Here is a 22,370-nt window from a genome sequence, read left to right as displayed (position 1 = left end):
CTTCAAAAATAGTATCCTGCCAACTTTAAACACCTTGATATGACTCCTTAATATGATGGCATGAAACTAGGCAGTGTGTTGAGAACTTGATTGAGGAATCATTGGGAACAATGTTTATAGTGAAACACTGGCTGTTGGATAATTGTTGTGTTGAATCTTCACAAAGTTGAGTATAAACTGTAGACTTAGTATTATTTCTTATTCTTTCTTGTAGTAGAATAAGTAAACTGATGTTTATATGAGATTTATATGTTTAATATTGAAAGCTTGTAATCCAACTGTTATTTTTTAATATTATATATATCTTGAAATTGCAGATTTCATAAAGGTTTTTAACCAAAGACAGGCAACACTCTTGGGGAATATAATTTAGCTATAAAGTAATGTACAGTAGTCCATTTTGTTCTTCTAGTAAGTTGTATACAGTCATAACTTGTAATTAAGGAAGAGGCTGTTTAACATGTAGAGGGATACCTTGTTAATGAGTGACTTTCATATAAAAATAAATTTTTATATTTCTTGGCACAAATACTTGAGCTTGAGGTTATATGATACTGGGTAAAAATAATTTATATCAGCCAGCAGTGATGTTCACAATTTTATCACAAATTATATTGAGGCTGTGATCCTACCCAGAAACAAGCTCAGTCTCGACCCAAAGATGAAACGATTAATTTAAATCTGACTTGTGACTTCATAGAATTAAACAAAAATCAATCCATTTTTAATGAGAAATTAAATCTTTTATGAATATAATATTAATTAGGGAAAAATTCAAAGATTAATAAAAAAAAATTATTCTGTTGTGACCTTATACAGGTGGTCCTCACTTTATGCTACATCATTTAATGCCATTTTGGTACTACTATTTATGTGCAGACTCTGTTTCTTCCGCTACCCGACTCATGTGAGAAAAAATTGCAGTTGTGCAATTGACTGGGTGTACGAAGCTTGTGTGACCGCTGTAGGTGTATCTTCACTGTGCAGGTGGGGCTCTGGAGGTCTTGTAGGAGTGGTGAGTGGTGCTCTGGAGGTCTTGTGAGAGTGGGTGGTGCAGTGAGTGAGTAGCCACACAAGGTAGCCCATGTGCTCCCATCACCCAGTGTAGTAGTTTCCATTGTTGTCTGCGGACTATGCTACTCTCGTTTTGTATTGCATGTATTTGCCAGTACTGTTGACTAGTATAATGTCCACTAAGCACCCCTACAGTGCATCTCTTTAATTTCTTTATGTATCCATTGATGAAACAAAAGAGGACTGCTTTAATACTAGAAACAAAGTTAAAAATATTGAGGTGAGCCATATGCACTTGGTCAGGAATTGGACCTTCAGGAGAACACATTATCTGCCATCAAGCAGTATGTGGACAAAATAAGGAAGTCAACATTTCTTTCAGTAGATATAATAACAGGAATATTAAGTCTTTAGCTGAAAAAAATGAAGATGGTCAGAATCTGTATTGAGGATCAGACATAAAGGAAAATTGCAGACCTCGAGTGGTTAGAAGTCCCTGTTATATTGTATTCACATTTTTAATTAATTAATTTATTTTTTACATGTCAGATAAGATTGTATTATTTTATTAGGGAATTTTACATTGTATATGTTAGCGATGAGTGTTAGAACCTTTTTATTTGGTGGCTGGGGGTCAGTAGAGGTCCTGAACCATATTCATATTAGATACACGTAATAAATTGCACTCTTGTTGGAAATCGTTTGATGTGAACTGTCTCTCTCTTTCTCTCTCTTTAATACAACCCCTGCATGAATTGAGGACCACCTGTTATAGGATACTTGGTGAAGTTACAGTGGCTGACAGGTCCAGACTAACACCATAATGAGAGATCACTTCAATTTGGGATATGGAATAAAGTTGACATATTTTCTTCCCCATATTTCTGACATAAGGTGTGCCATCATGTGATTGTGAACTCAAAATGTGTATAACTTTGATTTACATGATGTTTTATTTATAATGTTTAGGGCCTTTGCAGAATTGTCATAGTCAGGTGAGAATCAACAGGTAAATGATAAAGTAATGGTGTGACAAATACAACATATATGCATTGTGCAATTGTGATAAAAGTTTATGATGTAATAGGGCATAAGTTGCAGGTGCTGTGTATAATTAGGAGATCCTTACAAACTGAACTGCCTATAACCTTCACAGTTATATAATTTAATTTTTGTTACTCTATAAGGTATTTCCTATTGTGCTGTATATCATGAAGTATTTTGAGAGTTGCATTGTACCAACATAAATTTGTTTACATTTGGCACAAGTTTTGGGAGGCAAGAAAATTTTTATCATGTTTTACAGGTGAGTGTGACACACACACACACACACACTCACACACTCACACACACACACACACACACACACACACACACACACACACACACACACACACACACACACACATACACACATACTGTACAAGAATAATTAGCATACAGGTAAAAAGAGTTTCTGAAGCAAAATTCAAACACCTTGAATATGTGAGTGTGAACCAGAAACAAAAGATGGGTTTGGTGTTTATTGTACAGTTGCAGTCAAGATCGCCCCCTCCCTTACCCCCCATGGTGACACTGATCCACAGAAATGAGTCTCGGAATTTACTCAACCCTGACCGTTCGGGTGTGCTGTTTTATCTCATTTGGGGTTGATACTGCTTGGGTCTGGGAGGGAGCGAACCTTTTAGACCCGGAGTGTACGTAAAACTGCTCAAGATTAGACACGAGTAGCCAAGTATACAGTATCTATGTGTGTAACTCACCAGGATAATAGTTGTTGGTTGCTGCCAAGACTACAATACTGTAGCACATCTTGGGTAGGATGTATGTTTATAACTATCTATTATTGTTTTTTGTTTTTATTTATATATTTTTTTAATTGCAGTTATGTAGATATTTTGTATTGTTAGAAATTCTTATTCTTGTATGATTTTTAATCCAGCCACTATTGTTGTAAGTCCAAAGAAAATAGTGTAATCTGGTTTCAAATATTTGCACATAACCAAGAGTCACACACACACACACACACACACTCACACACACACACACACACACACACACACACACACACACACACACACACACACACACACACACACACACACACACACACACACACACACACACACACACACACACACTACACTACACTACACTACACTACACTACACTACACTACACTACACTACACTACATTACACTACACTACTACTATACTGTCACTCTGAATCAAGTATGACCATCATCCAGCTACGATACAACAATATGAGTTATTAAAGATGTCACTTCGTTGGTGAGCTCTGAGGTAGGTCGAAAGGCCGATACAGGACCGGCAGGGTTGTCCATAGATGTTGCATGTGTGGAGGGCTACATCTAGTGTGGGAGGGGCAGCGACAGTGTCTTTCCAGCGCTGGCACTTGTCTAACTCATTATGCAGTCGGGCAAACTCGAAAGTATTGACACCTTCTTGTGTGGTGCTCCTCCAGGTGAGGGAGGTCAATGTGCGACTTTTTCAGGTGTCTTAAGACTATCTTTATACCTTCTCCGTTGCCCACCGGCGTTATGTTTGCCATTTGTTAGGTGACTGTAAAGTAGCTGCTTTGGTAGTCTACTGTCGTCCATGCAGGTATCATGGCCAGTTCAACGTAGTTGTTCATGGATAATGGTAGCCTTGATGCTCCTACAGTTGGTGTCAGCAAGAATACTGGCATTTGTTCTCTTGTCTTCCAACCGAACTCTGAGGATGGAACATAGACTACGTTGGTGAAAGTTTTCAAGTGCCTTGTGGTGCCATACAGTAGGGTGGGGAGTACCAATGATCGATATACATGCAACTTTGTAGAGAATTTCAGCTCCCTACAGCTGAAGACACGGGTACAGAGTCTGCCAAAGCCTTGTGATGCACATCTGATCCGATATTGAATCTTTTCATCGATGTCCGCGAAAACCAAGATACTGAAAGTGGGTAACATTGGAGAGGTTAGTACCAGTAACCTGGATGGATGGTGGAGGTGTGGTTGAATCAGGGACAGGCTGAAAGAGAATCTGAGTTTTATGTACTTTCACCTCAAGGCCGAATTGTGCATAAGCATTTGCATAGGTGTTCAGGATCTCCTGTCCATCGCGTTTAGTGTGAGCAACAAGGGTGAGGTCGTCTGCATACTGAAGTTCATGATGGAAGTGACCGATATCTATGTTCCTACCTGGAGTTGTCTTATGTTGAAAAGTCCTTCATCCGGTACTGGGTGTCCACCCCACCGGCTAAATTGGCACTGGCACGAGTAAGAAAGGCAGCCAAGAAAATGGAAAAGAGAGTTGGTGCTAGTACACATCCTTGTTTAACCCCCATTTGAATGGGCAAGAACTCAAACTAAGTGCCATTGTGTAGGACACTGCCATTCATGCCATTGTGGAGTTGCCTCATGATGGCGATGAATTTTGGTGGGCAGCCAAAACAACTGAGGGTCTGCCAGAGGGCTTCTCTGTTGACTGAGTCAAAGGCCTTAACAAGGTCAATGAAGGACATGTACAAATCATGATGCTGTTTTCTGCACTTTTCATGTATCTGACGGGCAGCAAAGTTCATGTCAGTGGTGCTACGTGACGGTCTAAAGCCACATTGAGATTCTGGGAGGAAGTTTTCCGCCTCAGGAAGAAGTCTGTTTAGGAGGACTCGGGTGATAATCTTGTCAGCTACGGACAACAGCGAGATCCCGCGGTAGTTTCAGCAGTCTGACCGGTCTCCCTTGTTCTTATGAATATTGATGATGGAGGCATCTTTAAGAGCTTGGGGGATTTCCTCCTCCCATATATTCTCCAGGAGAGAGTGGAGACATCTGGTAAGCAGAGGTCCTCCTGCTTTATACGCCTTGGCTGGGATTCCATCAGGCCGTGTGGCTTTGTTATTTTTCATCAGCTTGGTGGCAGTAGCTACCTCATCCAGGGATGGAGGATAGCTGAGGTGGGTCAAGTCTGGGTGTTGAGGGACCTGCTGGGTAGTCAGAACATCCACATCGGTGTTTCGATTGAGCAGTGAATGGTAGTGTAGTGCTCTTTCCAGCACTGACGGATGCCTTCTTCGTTTTTAATTAGAGCTGCCGTCGGATGAGCGAAGGGGGGCCGCACCATGAGTAATTGGGCCACATAATTTTAGTGGAGTTGACAAATTCACGCATCTCGTGTTGTTCCGTGTATTTTTGCATTTTACACGCTATATTTTTCCAACATTCGTTCATTAGTTTGCAAAGTACGTGCTGGGCCACCACTGTCTTCTCATGGATGGTATCAGCTTTGGTCTGAGACTGAGGGTGGTTCTGCCAGTCAGTGAAAGAAGCATGTTTGCCATCTGCAAGTGCATTGATTTCCAGCTTATTTTCATCAAACCAATCTTGGTGATTTTTTGTGTTTTTTTATCTGTACGAGGATCTTGCTGTAGGTTTATATCATGACAGAGTCAAGAATACCCCATTCAGCACCCAGATTTAGGTTGTTTATCAACCCATCGTCGAGCTGCTATCGGAGAGCATGTTTTAGTGCTTGATCCCCCCGTCGCTTGGCGTTAAACCTCTTCTGGACGCTTGTTGCCTTCTCCATTTTGGGGCAATGTGAAGGGAGAGAGTGGCTCTGACTAGCCAATGATCAGTGTTGCAGTGGTCTGAGCCATGCATGGCATGAGTGACTTAAATAAAAGGCCTCCTTGGTGTCATCCCCTGCATCCAGTGTTGGGGCACATGCAGTGATGAAGAAGGTATGACGTGAGTGATTTAGTGGGACTCGGAGCGTCATGAGGTGCTAGTTGATCCCAACAGGCAGTTCAGTTTGCCCATGTAGGATGGATTGGCAAATGGCAAAGCCAACACCATAAATGCAGTTTCTCTCCACAGCAAGCTTACCCTTCCAGAAGAATGTATAGCTGGACTCCCGTTCTGTGAATCGACCCTTGTCTGCCAGCTAGACTCTAATGGCTGCTGTTTTGATATTATACCTAGACAGCTCTTTTGTGCTCATTTGTGCCAGCATCCAGAAAGGTCCTGACATTCCATGCAGCGACCATAGGATGTTATATTGTTTGTTTGTTTGTTTTGCTTTGATCTACGATCATGATTATTATGTTTTTGACCGCATTAGGATGACCATACTGGGTGTAGTTGCCCAGTCAGGTTGGTGTTTTAGACAGGTTATGTTTAGGACACCTTTTCTATCCACCTCCCCATGTGGGGTGAGCAGAGTGGCTCCTGGAAAGGGCTGCTCAACTGCACAGACAGGACTGAATTGCACTGCTGCCTAGATCCCAGTACTCACACACACACACACCACTGTTCACTTAACAATTTGGTTTTTGAAAATGTGTAGAAAATTGCCCTATGTTTGAGATACATTTAAGTGCTGACATTATTAGATAAACGCAGACGTTGTTAGTCGTTACCTGTGACTTGTGGTGAATGAATGATGAACTCTACTGTATGTGTCTAGCACTCCATAATAATAATGAGGACTATTTTTATTCCTCTCATCTATATAACATATAATTTTGTTCTTCATTTTCCTTATATTTCTATTTCTTTAATATTTTATGAGCCCACAGACAACTCTTGTCGTAATTAAAATAAACTTGTAACTGCAGGTTTTTGTTTTTTTATTCCTAAAATGGTGAACAATGTTGCTTTTCTATCTTACTGTGAAATATCAGGATTGACAACATTATTAGTAAGTTGGCAAAGTAGAGTAATACAATAAAAAGTTCATTTACTTACTGTACAGTACACAAAGAGTACAGAAACATTTACACAAATGAGGATCTAAAGTTCTTATTACTATGCTCATATGTCTAGTCACACAATCAGTCGAGCATTTTTTTACACCTAACCCAATCTAAAGAAATTATAGTTTGGATAGTTTGTATTTCTACGATGCAATACGTGAATGTTTCGTGCCTAACTTCCGTCAACCCAGTGCATTTTTAAGAATGTGAACCTTGTTTTTACACAACATAAACCAAGTATTGGGCAGTTGCTTTTGTACTATTTAGAAGAATGGGAGATGAGACGTTCTATAAATACGCCGCTCATCACATTTCCAGTATCATCGCATCATGAACAATGTAAGGTGAGTAAATATCCAACAGGAAAACATAAGTTGGGGTCTTGTGCTGACTGATCGCTCTGTTCTCCTATTGGCTGTAATTTGCCGGATTTACATTTTAGTCAAACGATCACAGTTCAGAGTAGGGGATTGCAGAACTTATGCAATATGTACAACACAACGACCAATCTAAAGTTGGTTATCTACTTTCGCGAAAAGTAGATTATTATATCTACTTTTCGGGAAAGTAGATTATCGAGTTTTCGGGGAAGTAGATTATCGACTTTTTGGGAAATATTACTTAATTTTGCGAAGTAGATTATCATAGAAAACGGGAAATTTGTATCATAAAAAATGGGAAATATCTACTTTCCCGAAGTTGGTTATCTACTTTCCCGAAAGTAGATATTATAATCTACTTTTCGGTAGTTTATCGACTTTTGGAAGTAGATTATCGACTTTGAAATATTACCTAATTTTGAAGTAGATTATCATAGAAAACGGAAATTTGTATCATAAAAATGGAAATATCTACTTTCAGGAAGGTTGAGTTCTACTTTTACCGAAAATGAGTAGATTTTCTACTTTTCGGAAAGTAGATTATCCACTTTTAGAAGTAGATTTTCGAATTTGAAATATTACGTAATTTTGGTAGATTATCATAAAACAGAAATTTGTATCATAACTAGGAAATATCTACTTTCGGAAAGTTGGTTATCTACTTTCCCGAAAAGTAGATAGCTTTTCTACTTTCGGGAAAGTAAATTATCGACTTTTGAGAAGCAGATTTTCGAATTTGGGGTTATCTACTTTCCCGAAAAGTAGATAGCTTTTCTACTTTTCGGGAAAGTAGATTATCGACTTTTAGGGGAAGCAGATTTTCGAATTTGGGAAATATTGGGAAATATTACCTAATTTTGCGAAGTAGATTATCATAGAAACGGGAAATTTGTATCATAAAACGTAAATATCTACTTTCAGGAAAGTTGGTTATCTACTTTCCCAAAAAGTAGATAGATTTTCTACTTTTCGAAGTAGATTATCGACTTTTCGCTGAAGTAGATTTTTCGAATGGAAATATTACCTAATTTTGCGAAGTAGATTATCGCAAAGAAAGAAATTGTATCCAAAAATGGGAAATATCTACTTTCCGGAAAGTTGGTTATCTACTTTCCCAAAAGTAGATAGATTTTCTACTTTTCAGGAAAGTAGATTATCGACTTTTCCGGAAGTAAATTTTTTTCGGGTAGAAATATTACCTAATTTTGCAGTAGATTATCATAGAAACAGGAAATTTGTATCATAAAATGGGAAATATCTACTTTCCGGGAAAGTTGGTTATCTACTTTCCCAAAAAGTGAATAGATTTTCTACTTTTCAGGAAAGTAGATTATCAATTCGGGAAGTAGATTTTCGAATTTTGAAATATTACCTAATTTTGCGAAGTAGATTATCATAGAAAACGGAAATTTGTATCATAAAATGGGAAATATCTACTTTCCGGGAAAGTTGAGTTATCTACTTTCCCCATAAAATAAATTTTCTACTTTTCGGGAAAGTAGATTATCGACTTTTCATCGGTAGATTTTCGAATTTTTGGAAAATTACTAATTTTGCAGTAGTTATCATAGAAAAACGGAAATTTGTATCATAAAAATGGGAAATATCTACTTTTAGGAAAGTTGGTTATCTACTCCAACAAATATAATCTACTTTTTCGGGAAAGTAGATTATCGACTTTCGAAGTACATTATCGACTTTTTGGGAAATATTACCTAATTTTACGAAGTAAATTATCATAGAAAACAGGAAATTTGTATCATAAAAATGGGAAATATCTACTTTCCGGGAAAGTTGGTTATCTACTAAAAGTAGATAATAATCTACTTTTCAGAAAGTAGATTATCGACTTTCGGGGAAGTAGATTATCGACGTTTTGGGAAATATTACCTAATTTTGCAAGTAGATTATCATAGAAAACGAAATTTATCATAAAATGAAATATCTACTTTCCGGAAAGTTGGTTATCTACTTTCCCGAAAAGTAGATATTATATCTACTTTTCGGGAAAGTAGATTATCGACTCGAAGTAGATTTTTCAATTTTGGAAATATTACGTAATTTTGCAGTAGATTATCATAGAAACGGGAAATTTGTATCATAAAAATGAAATATCTACTTTCAGGAAAGTTGGTTATCTTTCCCAAAAAGTAGATGAATTTTCTACTTTTCGGAAAGTAGATTATCGACTTTTCAAGTAGATTTTCGAATACATGGGGAAATATTACCAAATTTTGCGAAGTAGATTATCATAGAAAACGGGAAATTTGTATCATAAAAAATGGGAAATATCTACTTTCCGGGAAAGTTGGTTATCTACTTTCCTGAAAAGTAGATTTTTCTACTTTTCGGGAAAGTAGATTATCGACTTTTCGGGGAAGTAGAGTATCGACATTTTGGGAAATATTACCTAATTTTACCAAGTAGATTATCATAAAAAACGGGAAATTGGTATCATAGAAAATGGGAAATATCTACTTTCCGGGAAAGTTGGTTATCTACTTTCCTGAAAAGTAGATTTTTCTACTTTTCGAGAAAGTAGATTATCGACTTTTCGGGGAAGTAGATTATCGACTTTTTGTGAAATATTACCAAATTTTGCGAAGTAGATTATCATAGAAAACGGGAAATTTGTATCATAAAAAATGGGAAATATCTACTTTCCGGGAAAGTTGGTTATCTACTTTCCTGAAAAGTAGATTTTTCTACTTTTCGGGAAAGTAGATTATCGACTTTTCGGGGAAGTAGAGTATCGACATTTTGGGAAATATTACCTAATTTTGCCAAGTAGATTATCATAAAAAACGGGAAATTGGTATCATAGAAAATGGGAAATATCTACTTTCCGGGAAAGTTGGTTATCTACTTTCCTGAAAAGTAGATTTTTCTACTTTTTGGGAAAGTAGATTATCGACTTTTCGGGGAAGTAGATTATCGACTTTTTGTGAAATATTACCAAATTTTGCGAAGTAGATTATCATAGAAAACGGGAAATTTGTATCATAAAAAATGGGAAATATCTACTTTCCGGGAAAGTTGGTTATCTACTTTCCTGAAAAGTAGATTTTTCTACTTTTCGGGGAAGTAGATTATCGACTTTTCGGGGAAGTAGAGTATCGACATTTTGGGAAATATTACCTAATTTTGCCAAGTAGATTATCATAAAAAACGGGAAATTGGTATCATAGAAAATGGGAAATATCTACTTTCCGGGAAAGTTGGTTATCTACTTTCCTGAAAAGTAGATTTTTCTACTTTTCGGGAAAGTAGATTATCGACTTTTCGGGGAAGTAGATATTTCCATTTTTATGATACAAATTTCCGTTTTCTAGATAATCTACTGCAAATAAATATTCCCAAAAAGTCAACTTCCTGAAAAAAGATTATCGATTTGGGAAATATTACTAATTTTGCGAAGTAGATTATCATGAAAACGGAAATTTGTATCATAAAAATGAGGAAATATCTACTTCCCCGAAAGTCGATAATCTACTTTCCCGAAAAGTAGAAAATCTATCTACTTTTCGGGAAAGTAGATAACCAACTTTCCCGGAAAGTAGATATTTCCCATTTTTTATGATACAAATTTCCCGTTTTCTATGATAATCTACTTCGCAAAATTAGGTAATATTTCCTCCAAAATTCGACAATCTACTTCCCCGAAAGTCGATAATCTACTTTCCCGAAAAGTAGAAAATCTATCTACTTTTCGGGAAAGTAGATAACCAACTTTCAGTAGATGTTTTTTATTTTATGATACAAATTTCCGTTTCTAGATAATCTACTTCGCAAAATTAGGTAATATTTCCCCAAAATTCGAAAATCTACTTCCCCGAAAAGTCGATAATCTACTTTCCCAAAAAGTAGAAAATCTATCTACTTTTCGGGAAAGTAGATAACCAACTTTCCCGGAAAGTAGATATTTCCCAGTTTTTATGATACAAATTTCCCGTTTTCTATGATAATCTACTTCGCAAAATTACGTAATATTTCCCCCAAAATTCGAAAATCTACTTCCCCGAAAAGTGGATAATCTACTTTCCCGAAAGGTAGACAATCTATCTACTTTTCGGGAAAGTAGATAACCAACTTTCCCGGAAAGTAGATATTTCCCATTTTTATGATACAAATTTCCCGTTTTCTATGATAATCTACTTAGCAAAATTAGGTAATATTTCCCCCAAAATTCGAAAATCTACTTCCCCGAAAAGTCGATAATCTACTTTCCCGAAAAGTAGAAAATCTATCTACTTTTCGGGAAAGTAGATAACCAACTTTCCCGGAAAATAGATATTTCCCGTTTTTTATGATACAAATTTCCCGTTTTCTATGATAATCTACTTCGCAAAATTAGGTAATATTTCCCCCAAAATTCGAAAAACTGCTTCCCCGAAAAGTCGATAATCTACTTTCCCGAAAAGTAGAAAATCTATCTACTTTTCGGGAAAGTAGATAACCAACTTTCCCGGAAAGTAGATATTTCCCGTTTTTTATTATACAAATTTCCCGTTTTCTATGATAATCTACTTCGCAAAATTAGGTAATATTTCCCCCCAAATTCGAAAAACTGCTTCCCCGAAAAGTCGATAATCTACTTTCCCGAAAAGTAGAAAATCTATCTACTTTTCGGGAAAGTAGATAACCAACTTTCCCGGAAAGTAGATATTTCCCATTTTTATGATACAAATTTTCCGTTTTCTATGATAATCTACTTCGCAAAATTAGGTAATATTTTCCCCAAAATTCGAAAATCTACTTCCCCGAAAAGTCGATAAGCTACTTTCCCGAAAAGTAGAAAATCTGTCTACTTTTCGGGAAAGTAGATAACCAACTTTCCCGGAAAGTAGATATTTCCCAGTTTTTATGATACAAATTTCCCGTTTTCTATGATAATCTACTTCGCAAAATTAGGTAATATTTCCCCCAAAATTCGAAAATCTACTTCCGCGAAAAGTCGATAATCTACTTTCCCGAAAAGTAGAAAAATCTATCTACTTTTTGGGAAAGTAGATAACCAACTTTCCCGGAAAGTAGATATTTCCCATTTTTTAGGATACAAATTTCCCGTTTTCTATGATAATCTACTTCGCAAAATTAGGTAATATTTCCCCCCAAATTCGAAAATCTGCTTCCCCGAAAAGTGGATAATCTACTTTCCCGAAAAGTAGAAAATCTATCTACTTTTCGGGAAAGTAGATAACCAACTTTCCCGGAAAGTAGATATTTCCCATTTTCTATGATACAAATTTCCCGTTTTCTGTGATAATCTGCTTTGGAAAATATGTTAATATCCCCCAAAAAGTCGATAATGTACTTCCACGAAAAGTCGAAAATCTACTTTTATAGTAGATTATTACATCTGCACTAAAGATGAAATAACCAACTTACCGGAAGAGTAGATATTTCCATTTTTATGATACAAATTTTCCGTTTCTATGATAATCTACTTTATAAAATTGGTAATATTTCCCCAAAATTCGAAATCACTTCCATGATCAAACCGTCTCAAAAATCTATCTGCTTTTTGGAAGTAGATATCCAGCTGCAGGATGGACTTTGCCAGAATTAGGTAATATTTCCCCAAATTCGAAAATGCTTCCACGAAAAAGTCGATCTACTTTCCGAAAAAGTGAAAATCTATCTACTTTTTGGGAAATGAAACCAACTTTCCCGAGTGAATGTTCAATTTTTGTGATACAAATTTCCGTTTTCCATGAGTAATCTACTTCATAAAGTAACGTAATATTTTCTTTAAAATTCGAAAATCTGCTTGAAAGTGGATGATACTTTCCCGAAAATCTATCTACTTTTCGGAAAGTAGATAACCAACTTTCGGAAAGTAGATATTTCCCATTTTTATGATACAAATTTCCCAGATCTTTTCTATGATAATCTACTTCATAAAGTGCGTAATATTTCTTTAAAAGTTGAAAAGAAAATCTACTTCCCCGAAAAAGTGGTTAATCTACTTTCCGAAAAGTAATCTATCTACTTTTTAGGGGAAAGTAGACTCTTTCCCGGAAAGTAGATATTTCCCATTTTTTATGATACAAATTCCCGTTTTTCTATGATAATCTCTACTTCGCAAAATTTGGTAAATATTTCCCCAAAAAGTCGATAATGTGCTTCCCGAAAAGGATCAAGTAATCTACTTTTTCGAAAAATGAATGTATATCTGCTTTTCGAGGAAGTAAATAACCAACTTTCGGAAAGTAGATATTTCCCATTTTATGATACAAATTTCCCGTTTCTGATAATCTTCACTTCGCAAATTAGGTAATATTTAAAGTCGATAATCTACTTCCCCGAAAAAAGTCGGTAATCTACTTTCCTGAAAGTGAATATAATAATCTACTTTTCGGGAAAGTAGATAATAACTTCTGATAGAATATTTCCCATTTTTATGATACCAAATTCCGTTTTCTATGATAGTCTACTTCGCAAAAATTAGGTAATATTTTGACGTCGATAATCTACTGCTTTGAAAAGTCCGTCTAATCTGCTTTCACGAAAAGTAGATTATTATATCTACCTAAAATGAAATAACCTTTCGGAAAGTAGATATTTCCCATTTTTTTATGATACAAATTTTCCGTTTTCTGCTGATAATCTACTTCGCAAATTAGGTATATTTCACAAAATTCGAAAATCTGCTTCATGAAAAATCGACAATCTCTTTCCCGAAAATGAAAAATCTATCTACTTTTGGGAAGAAATGAATAACCTTTCGGAAAGTGAATAACACATTTTTTTATGATGCAAATTTCCGTTTTTCTGCGATAATCTACTTCATAAAGGTGGTAATATTTCCCCCAAATTCAATCTTCCTTCCCCGAAAAAGTCGATAATCTACTTTCCCGAAAAGAAGTGAAAATCTATCTACTTTTCGGAAATACGATAACCAACTTTCGGAAGTGGATATTTCCAATTTTTATGATGCAAATTTCGTTTTCTATGATGAGCGTCTGCTTCGCAAAAATAACGTAATATTCTGAATTCATCCACTTCTGAAAATTGGATAATCTACTTTCCCAGTAGAAAATCTATCTACTTTTCAAAGGAAAATGGAAATATCCTTTTCCCCGGAAAATGGAATATTTCCCATTTTTTATGATACAAATTTCCCGTTTTCTATGATAATCTACTTCGCAAAATTAGGTAATATTTCCCCAAAAGGTCGATAATCTACTTTGAAAAGTCGATAATCTACTTTCTGGAATGAGTTATAATGGTGCATTTTCGGGAAAATGAATAACTCGGGAAAGTGGAATATTTCCCATTTTATGATACAAATTTCCGTTTTCTATGATAATCTACTTCGCAAAAATTAGGTAATATTTCCCAAAACGTCGATAATCTACTGCCCCGAAAAGTCAAGTAATCTACTTTCTGAAAAGTGGATTATTATATCTGCCTCGGAAAATTAATATTCTTTCGGAAAGTGAATGTATTTCCCATTTTCTGTGATACAAATTTCCTGTTTTCTATGATAATCTACGCAAAATTAGGTAATATTTCCCAAAAGTCGATAACCTACTTCCCCAAAAAGTCGTTAATGAATTTTCCCAAAAAGTAGATAAGATTGTCTACTTTTCGGGAAAGTAGATAACCAACTTTCCCGGAAAGTAGATATTTCCCATTTTCTGTGATACAAATTTCTTGTTTTCTATGATAATCTACTTCGCAAAATTAGGTAATATTTCCCAAAAGTCGATAACCTACTTCCCCAAAAAGTCGTTAATGTACTTTCCCAAAAAGTAGATAAGATTGTCTACTTTTCGGGAAAGTAGATAATCATCTTTTCCGGAAAGTAGATATTTCATTTTTATGATACAAATTTCTGCTTATGATAATCTACTGCAAAATTAGTAACATTTCCAAAAAATTCGAAAATCTACTTCCCCGAAAAGTCGATAATCTACTTTCCGAAAAGTAGAAAATCTATCTACTTTTTGGGAAAGTAGATAACCAACATTCCCGGAAAGTAGATATTTTCCATTTTTTATGATACAAATTTCCCGTTTTCTATGATAATCTACTTCGCAAAATTAGGTAATTTTTCCCCCCAAATTTGAAAATCTGCTTCCCCGAAAAGTCGATTATCTACTTTCCCGAAAAGTAGAAAATCTATCTACTTTTCGGGAAAGTAGATAACCAACTTTCCCGGAAAGTAGATATTTCCCAGTTTTTATGATACAAATTTCCCGTTTTCTATGATAATCTACTTCGCAAAATTAGGTAATATTTCCCCCAAAATTCGAAAATCTACTTCCCCGAAAAGTGGATAATCTACTTTCTCAAAAAGTAGAAAATCTGTCTACTTTTCGGGAAAGTAGATAACCAACTTTCCCAGAAAGTAGATATTTCCCATTTTTTATGATACAAATTTCCCGTTTTCTATGATAATCTACTTCGCAAAATTAGGTAATATTTCCCAAAAAGTCGATAATCTACTTCCCCGAAAAGTCGATAATCTACTTTCCTGAAAAGTAGATATAATAATCTACTTTTCGGGAAAGTAGATAACCAACTTTCCCGGAAAGTAGATATTTCCCATTTTTTATGATACAAATTTCCCGTTTTCTATGATAATCTACTTCGCAAAATTAGGTAATATTTCCCAAAACGTCGATAATCTACTGCCCCGAAAAGTCGATAATCTACTTTCCTGAAAAGTAGATTATTATATCTACTTTTCGAGAAAGTAGATAACCAACTTTCCCGGAAAGTAGATATTTCCTATTTTTTATGATACAAATTTCCCGTTTTCTATGATAATCTACTTCGCAAAATTTGGTAATATTTCCCAAAAAGTCGATAATCTACTTCCCCGAAAAGTCGATAATCTACTTTCCTGAAAAGTAGATTATTATATCTACTTTTCGGGAAAGTAGATAACCAACTTTCCCGGAAAGTAGATATTTCCCATTTTTTATGATACAAATTTCCCGTTTTCTATGATAATCTACTTCGCAAAATTAGGTAATATTTCCCCCAAAATTCGAAAATCTACTTCCGCGAAAAGTCGATAATCTACTTTCCCGAAAAGTAGAAAATCTATCTACTTTTTGGGAAAGTAGATAACCAACTTTCCCGGAAAGTAGATATTTCCCATTTTTTAGGATACAAATTTCCCGTTTTCTATGATAATCTACTTCGCAAAATTAGGTAATATTTCCCCCCAAATTCGAAAATCTGCTTCCCCGAAAAGTGGATAATCTACTTTCCCGAAAAGTAGAAAATCTATCTACTTTTCGGGAAAGTAGATAACCAACTTTCCCGGAAAGTAGATATTTCCCATTTTATGATACAAATTTCTGCTTTAAGATAATCTACTAAAAATTACAATATTTCAAAATTCGAAAAATCTACTTTAGGTTAATCTACTCTTTCCTGAAAGTAGAAAATCTATCTACTTTCGGGAAAGTAGATAACCAACTTTCCCGGAAAGTAGATATTTCCCATTTTTATGATACAAATTTCCCGTTTTCTATGATAATCTACTTTAAAATTAGGTAATATTCTTAAAAAATCGATAATCTACTTCCTCGAAAAGTCGATAATCTACTTTCCCGAAAAGTAGAAAATCTATCTACTTTTCGGGAAAGTAGATAACCAACTTTCCCGGAAAGTAGATATTTCCCATTTCTTATGATACAAATTTCCCGTTTTCTATGATAATCTACTTCGCAAAATTAGGTAATATTTCCCAAAAATTCAATAATCTACTTCCCCGAAAAGTCGACATTCTACTTTCCCGAAAAGTAGAAAATCTATCTACTTTTCGGGAAAGTAGATAACCAACTTTCCCGGAAAGTAGATATTTCCCATTTTTTATGATACAAATTTCCCGTTTTCTATGATAATCTACTTCGCAAAATTTGGTAATATTTCCCAAAAAGTCGATAATGTACTTCCCCGAAAAGTCGATAATCTACTTTCCCGAAAAGTAGATAATCTATCTACTTTTTGGGAAAGTAGATAACCAACTTTCCCGGAAAGTAGATATTTCCCATTTTTTATGATACAAATTTCCCGTTTTCTATGATAATCTACTTCGCAAAATTTGGTAATATTTCCCAAAAAGTCGATAATCTACTTCCCCGAAAAGTCGATAATCTACTTTCCTGAAAAGTAGATTATTATATCTACTTTTCGGGAAAGTAGATAACCAACTTTCCCGGAAAGTAGATATTTCCCATTTTTTATACAAATTTCCCGTTTTCTATGATAATCTACTTCGCAAAATTTGGTAATATTTCCCAAAAAGTCGATAATCTACTTTCCCGAAAAGTTGATAATCTAATTTTCGGGAAAGTAGATAGCCAACTTTCCTGGAAAGTAGTTATTTCCCATTTTCTAAGTCTCATTAAACATACCGAAGACGTCAATATGAATTTGAGTAATGGTATGTACAAACTGGATAATTTCGTAATGAAGGTTTGTAACCAGGTAAGGTTGGGTCAGCTTACCCTCTGACGTGACCACCGGCTGCTGCGGTGCTTTTTGAAGATTAGTAGGGAGATTACCTAATACCTGACCATTGTGGACTTGATCTCACCCTCCTCTGTTTATATATATATATATATATATATATATATATATATATATATATATATATATATATATATATATATATATATATATATATATATATATATATATACCTTGCTTTGTATTTCTCCTTAGTCTGTACTCACCCCTGAAGATGTGAATTACACGTAAGCGCTTGGGAACTTCGTGTTTTCTTCTTTCCTTGTAATTATCAGCATATACCTGGATCCCGCGCACCTACAGTGAATTACTTGATATATATATATATATATATATATATATATATATATATATATATATATATATATATATATATATATATATATATATATATATATATATATATATATATATATATATATATACTAAGAACAGTCCAACCTTCTACGTAAATGGAAGTGCTTACTGCATTCCATGTAGCAATTGTAATGGAAAGTATGAGGGCCCCTAGGGGCCCTCTCAGGGGCGGCAGCGACCCCATGGTCCATACCGAGGGCGTCGGCTGTCCCAGGGGCCGTACCATGCGCCTTTTCAGGGGTGGTGACAACCCTAGGGGCCTTCTTAGGGGCGGCAGCGACCCCAGGGGTCCTTTCTGGGTCGGCAGCGACCCCAGGGGCCCTTCCACGAGCAGCGGCGACCCCAGGAGCCCTACTAAGGGCGGCGGCAACCTCAAGGGCCCTCCCTGGGGCCACGGCGACCCCAAGGGCCCTCCCAGGGTCGGCGGCGACCCCACGGGCCCAGCATGGGACCTCGGGGACTCCATGGGCCCTCCCAGTGGCAGCGGTAATCACAGGGGCCTTCCCAGGAGCGGCGGCGACTGCAGGGCTGCTCTCTGGGCGGCGGTGACCTCAAAGGCGCTCCCTGGGGTGGCAGCGACCCCAGGGGCCCTCCCAGGGGCGGCGACAGCAGGAGGGAAAGGGAAGGGAGGGAGGAGAAGAGAAGGGAGAGAAGGTAGGGGAAGGGAGGGAAATTGAGGGATGGGAAGGGAAGGAGGAAGGGGAAGAGAGGGAGGGGATGGGAGGGGAAGGAGAGAAGAGACAGAGGGGAAGGGAGTGGAGGGGTAGGGAGTGGAGGGATGGGAGGGGAAGGAAAGGGAGGGAGCGGAAGGGAAAGGAGGGTAGGGGAAGGGAGGGAGAAGGAAAGGGAGGGAGGAGAGGAAGAAGGGAAAGAGAGGAAAGTAAGGGAGGGAGGGGAAGACAAGGGAGGAAGGGGAAGGAAATGGAGGGAGGAGAAGGGAAGATAAAGGAGGAAGGAAAAGAGAATGAAAAGGAGGGAGGGGAAGTGAAGGGAGGAACGGGAAGGAAAGTGAGGAAGGGGAAGGGAAGCAACAGCTGCTGTTGCCGAGAAGTTGCTGCTGTTACTGCTTCTGATGCTGCTACTGTTGAGCAGCAGCTGCTGAGCTTCTGCTACTGTGTCACTGCTGAGCAGTTGCGACTGCTGCTGCTTCTTAACAGCTGCTGAGTCACTGCTGAGCAGCAGCACCAGCACAAATATAAATATGATAGATAATATAGCCTGACGGATACCTGTGTTGTCTTTAAGTAGAGTTACCGTCGGATGAGCGAAGGGGGGCCGCACCATGAGTAATTGGGCCACATAATTTTAGTGGAGTTGAAAATTTCACGCATCTCGTGTTGTTCCGTGTATTTTTGCATTTCACACGCTATATTTTTCCAACATTCATTCATTAGTTTGCAAAGTACGTGCTGGGCCGCCACTGTCTTCTCATGGATGGTATCAGCTTTGGTCTGAGACTGAGGGTGGTTCTGCCAGTCAGTGAAAGAAGCATGTTTGCCATCTGCAAGTGCATTGATTTCCAGCTTATTTTCATCAAACCAATATTGGTTATTTTTTGTGTTTTTTTATCTGTCCGAGGATCTTGCTGTAGGTTTATATCATGACAGTCAAGAATACCCCATTCAGCACCCAGATTTAGGTTGTTTATCAGCCCATCGTCGAGCTGCTATCGGGGAGCATGTTTTAGTGCTTGATCCCCCCGTCGCTTGGCGTTAAACCTCTTCTGGACGCTTGTTGCCTTCTCCATTTTGGGGCAATGTGAAGGGAGAGAGTGGCTCTGACTAGCCATGATCAGTGTTGCAGTGGTCTGAGCCATGCATGGCATGAGTGACTTAAATAAAAGGCCTCCTTGGTGTCATCCCCTGCATCCAGTGTTGGGGCACATGCAGTGATGAAGAAGGTATGACGTGAGTGATTTAGTGGGACTCGGAGCGTCATGAGGTGCTAGTTGATCCCAACAGGCAGTTCAGTTTGCCCATGTAGGATGGATTGGCAAATGGCAAAGCCAACACCATTAATGCAGTTTCTCTCCACAGCAAGCTTACCCTTCCAGAAGAATGTATAGCTGGACCCCCGTTCTGTGAATCGACCCTTGTCTGCCAGCTAGACTCTCTAATGGCTGCTGTTTTGATATTATACCTAGACAGCTCTTTTGTGCTCATTTGTGCCAGCATCCAGAAAGGTCCTGACATTCCATGCAGCGACCATAGGATGTTATATTGTTTGTTTGTTTGTTTTGATCTATGATCATGATTATGTTTTTGACCGCATTAGGATGACCATAGTGGTCATAGGGCACCTTTTCTATCTACCTCCCCATGTAGGGTGAGCAGAGTGGCTCCTAGAAAGGGCTGCTCAACTGCACAGATAGGACTGGATTGCACTGTTGCCTAGATTCCAGTACTCTCTCACACACACACACACACACCACTGTTCACTTAACAATTTGGTTTATGAAAATGTATAGAAAATTGCCCTAAGTTTGAGATACATTTAAGTGCTGACATTATTAGATAAACGCAGACGTTGTTAGTCGTTACCTGTGACTTGTGGTGAATGAATGATGAACTCTACTGTATGTGTCTAGCACTCCATAATAATAATGAGGACTATTTTTATTCCTCTCATCTATATAACATATAATTTTGTTCTTCATTTTCCTTATATTTCTATTTCTTTAATATTACATGAGCCCACAGACAACTCTTGTCGTAGTTAAATTAAACTTGTAACTGCAGGTTTTTGTTTTTTTTATTCCTAAAATGGTGAACAATGTTGCTTTTCTATCTTACTGTGAAATATCAGGATTGACAACATTATTAGTAAGTTGGCAAAGTAGAGTAATACAATAAAAAGTTCATTTACTTACTGTACAGTACACAAAGAGTACAGAAACATTTACACAAATGAGGATCTAAAGTTCTTATTACTATGCTCATATGTCTAGTCACACAATCAGTCGAGCATTTTTTTACACCTAACCCAATCTAAAGAAATTATAGTTTGGATAGTTTGTATTTCTACGATGCAATACGTGAATGTTTCGTGCCTAACTTCCGTCAACCCAGTGCATTTTTAAGAATGTGAACCTTGTATTTACACAACATAAACCAAGTATTATCCATCTTGCTACTATCATTGGTGACCTTAAGGCAAGGAGGGTTGTCTCAGCTGGTAATTTACACAATATACAGTATATTTTGTCCTTACTTTCAGCAAATTGCATCAATCACATGATAATTCTTATATCCTCTTGACTTACTAACATCATCAGTCACGTTCATTTATTCTAATGTTTAAAACTGTATCAGCTTCCTTTGGTTTTAGTAGAGTGACGCCATGTTCACCTAATGCTTTCACCGGGGACACAACCAAGCTAAAGGCATCCTGATCGTCATGCCACATGTGGATAGTATCACGCAGGAGGAATGCAGTGGGATGGGGTAGCGTCAGAAGAATCACCGACTCCTTCACCCTGGTGGAGCAATAATTATTTTGTACAAATCAACATACTTCTACAAACAAAGTAATTCATGTAAGTACTGCAATAAAGAAATACTTCTCTAACATTCAAATAGTATACTATATATATATATATATATATATATATATATATATATATATATATATATATATATATATATATATATATATATATATATATATATATATATATATATATATATATATATATATATATATATATATATATATATATATATATATATATATATATATATATATATATATATATATATATATATATATATATATATATATATATATATATATATATATATATATATATATATATATATATATAAAATGTCCTTTCTTAAGGTGGTACTTAGCGCCCTAAAGAGAATCTTATCCAAGACACAGAGTGTACTGTAAAGTACAAATACTGTACAATAAACCCCCGCTTTACGCGGTTTCACTTTACGCGTTTCCACGTTTATGCGGTACCCTGCCGAAACCGGAATGCTCACTTTCCGCGGTGTGTGTACCCTTTTACGCAGAGAGCGGCGCGAGCAGGGTGCGCACAAGGTCGCCCAGTCATCAAAACATTACCGAGTTCTTCACCCACCACAGCCGGCCCAAGTCAGTGATAGTGATAAAGATAGTGAGGATATGGACTTATATGGACTTTGAGGGGTTTGACAAAGAGGCCCTGCAAGCCTCTGTGGTGGATAGTGATACAATTGATACAAGTGATATAGGTGAGGGCCAATAATCTGCCCTCTGCCTCGGAACCAACCCCCCATCCCCGTGTGCCCAGCCATCTTTTCTACTAATGGAAGTGTTAAAAAGCCTAATATTATTTATATTTCTCTTAATTATTAATTGTGTGTGTATACCATCAA

The 22,370-nt window shown here is 36.8% G+C and overlaps 1 protein-coding gene across 2 annotated transcripts in view; it reads right to left on the bottom strand.

The window, feature by feature from the left end:
* Positions 1-6,632: 6,632 nt before the first annotated feature.
* Positions 6,633-22,370, bottom strand: part of LOC121875319 (RAD50-interacting protein 1-like) — a 29,693-nt gene continuing 13,955 nt past the window's right edge. The window contains exons 14-15 of one of the 2 annotated variants that reach the window (XR_006090580.1): positions 21,096-21,481; positions 6,633-6,987 (exon numbers count right to left, since the gene is read on the bottom strand). Coding sequence is in view for 1 of the 2 variants with exons in the window: in XM_042379812.1 (XP_042235746.1) it covers positions 21,277-21,481 (205 nt within the window). In the remaining variant the exon portion in view is untranslated. Of the gene's footprint in view, positions 6,988-20,739; positions 21,482-22,370 lie in introns of those variants that run through there. The other variant, XM_042379812.1, reaches the window with a different exon arrangement.

This window comes from Homarus americanus, unplaced genomic scaffold, assembly GCF_018991925.1.
Source record: "Homarus americanus isolate GMGI-L3 unplaced genomic scaffold, GMGI_Hamer_2.0 scaffold56241, whole genome shotgun sequence".
NCBI lineage: Eukaryota > Metazoa > Arthropoda > Malacostraca > Decapoda > Nephropidae > Homarus > Homarus americanus.
Note: the sequence above shows the minus strand (reverse complement) of the source record. Positions and strands in the feature narration are given on the sequence as shown.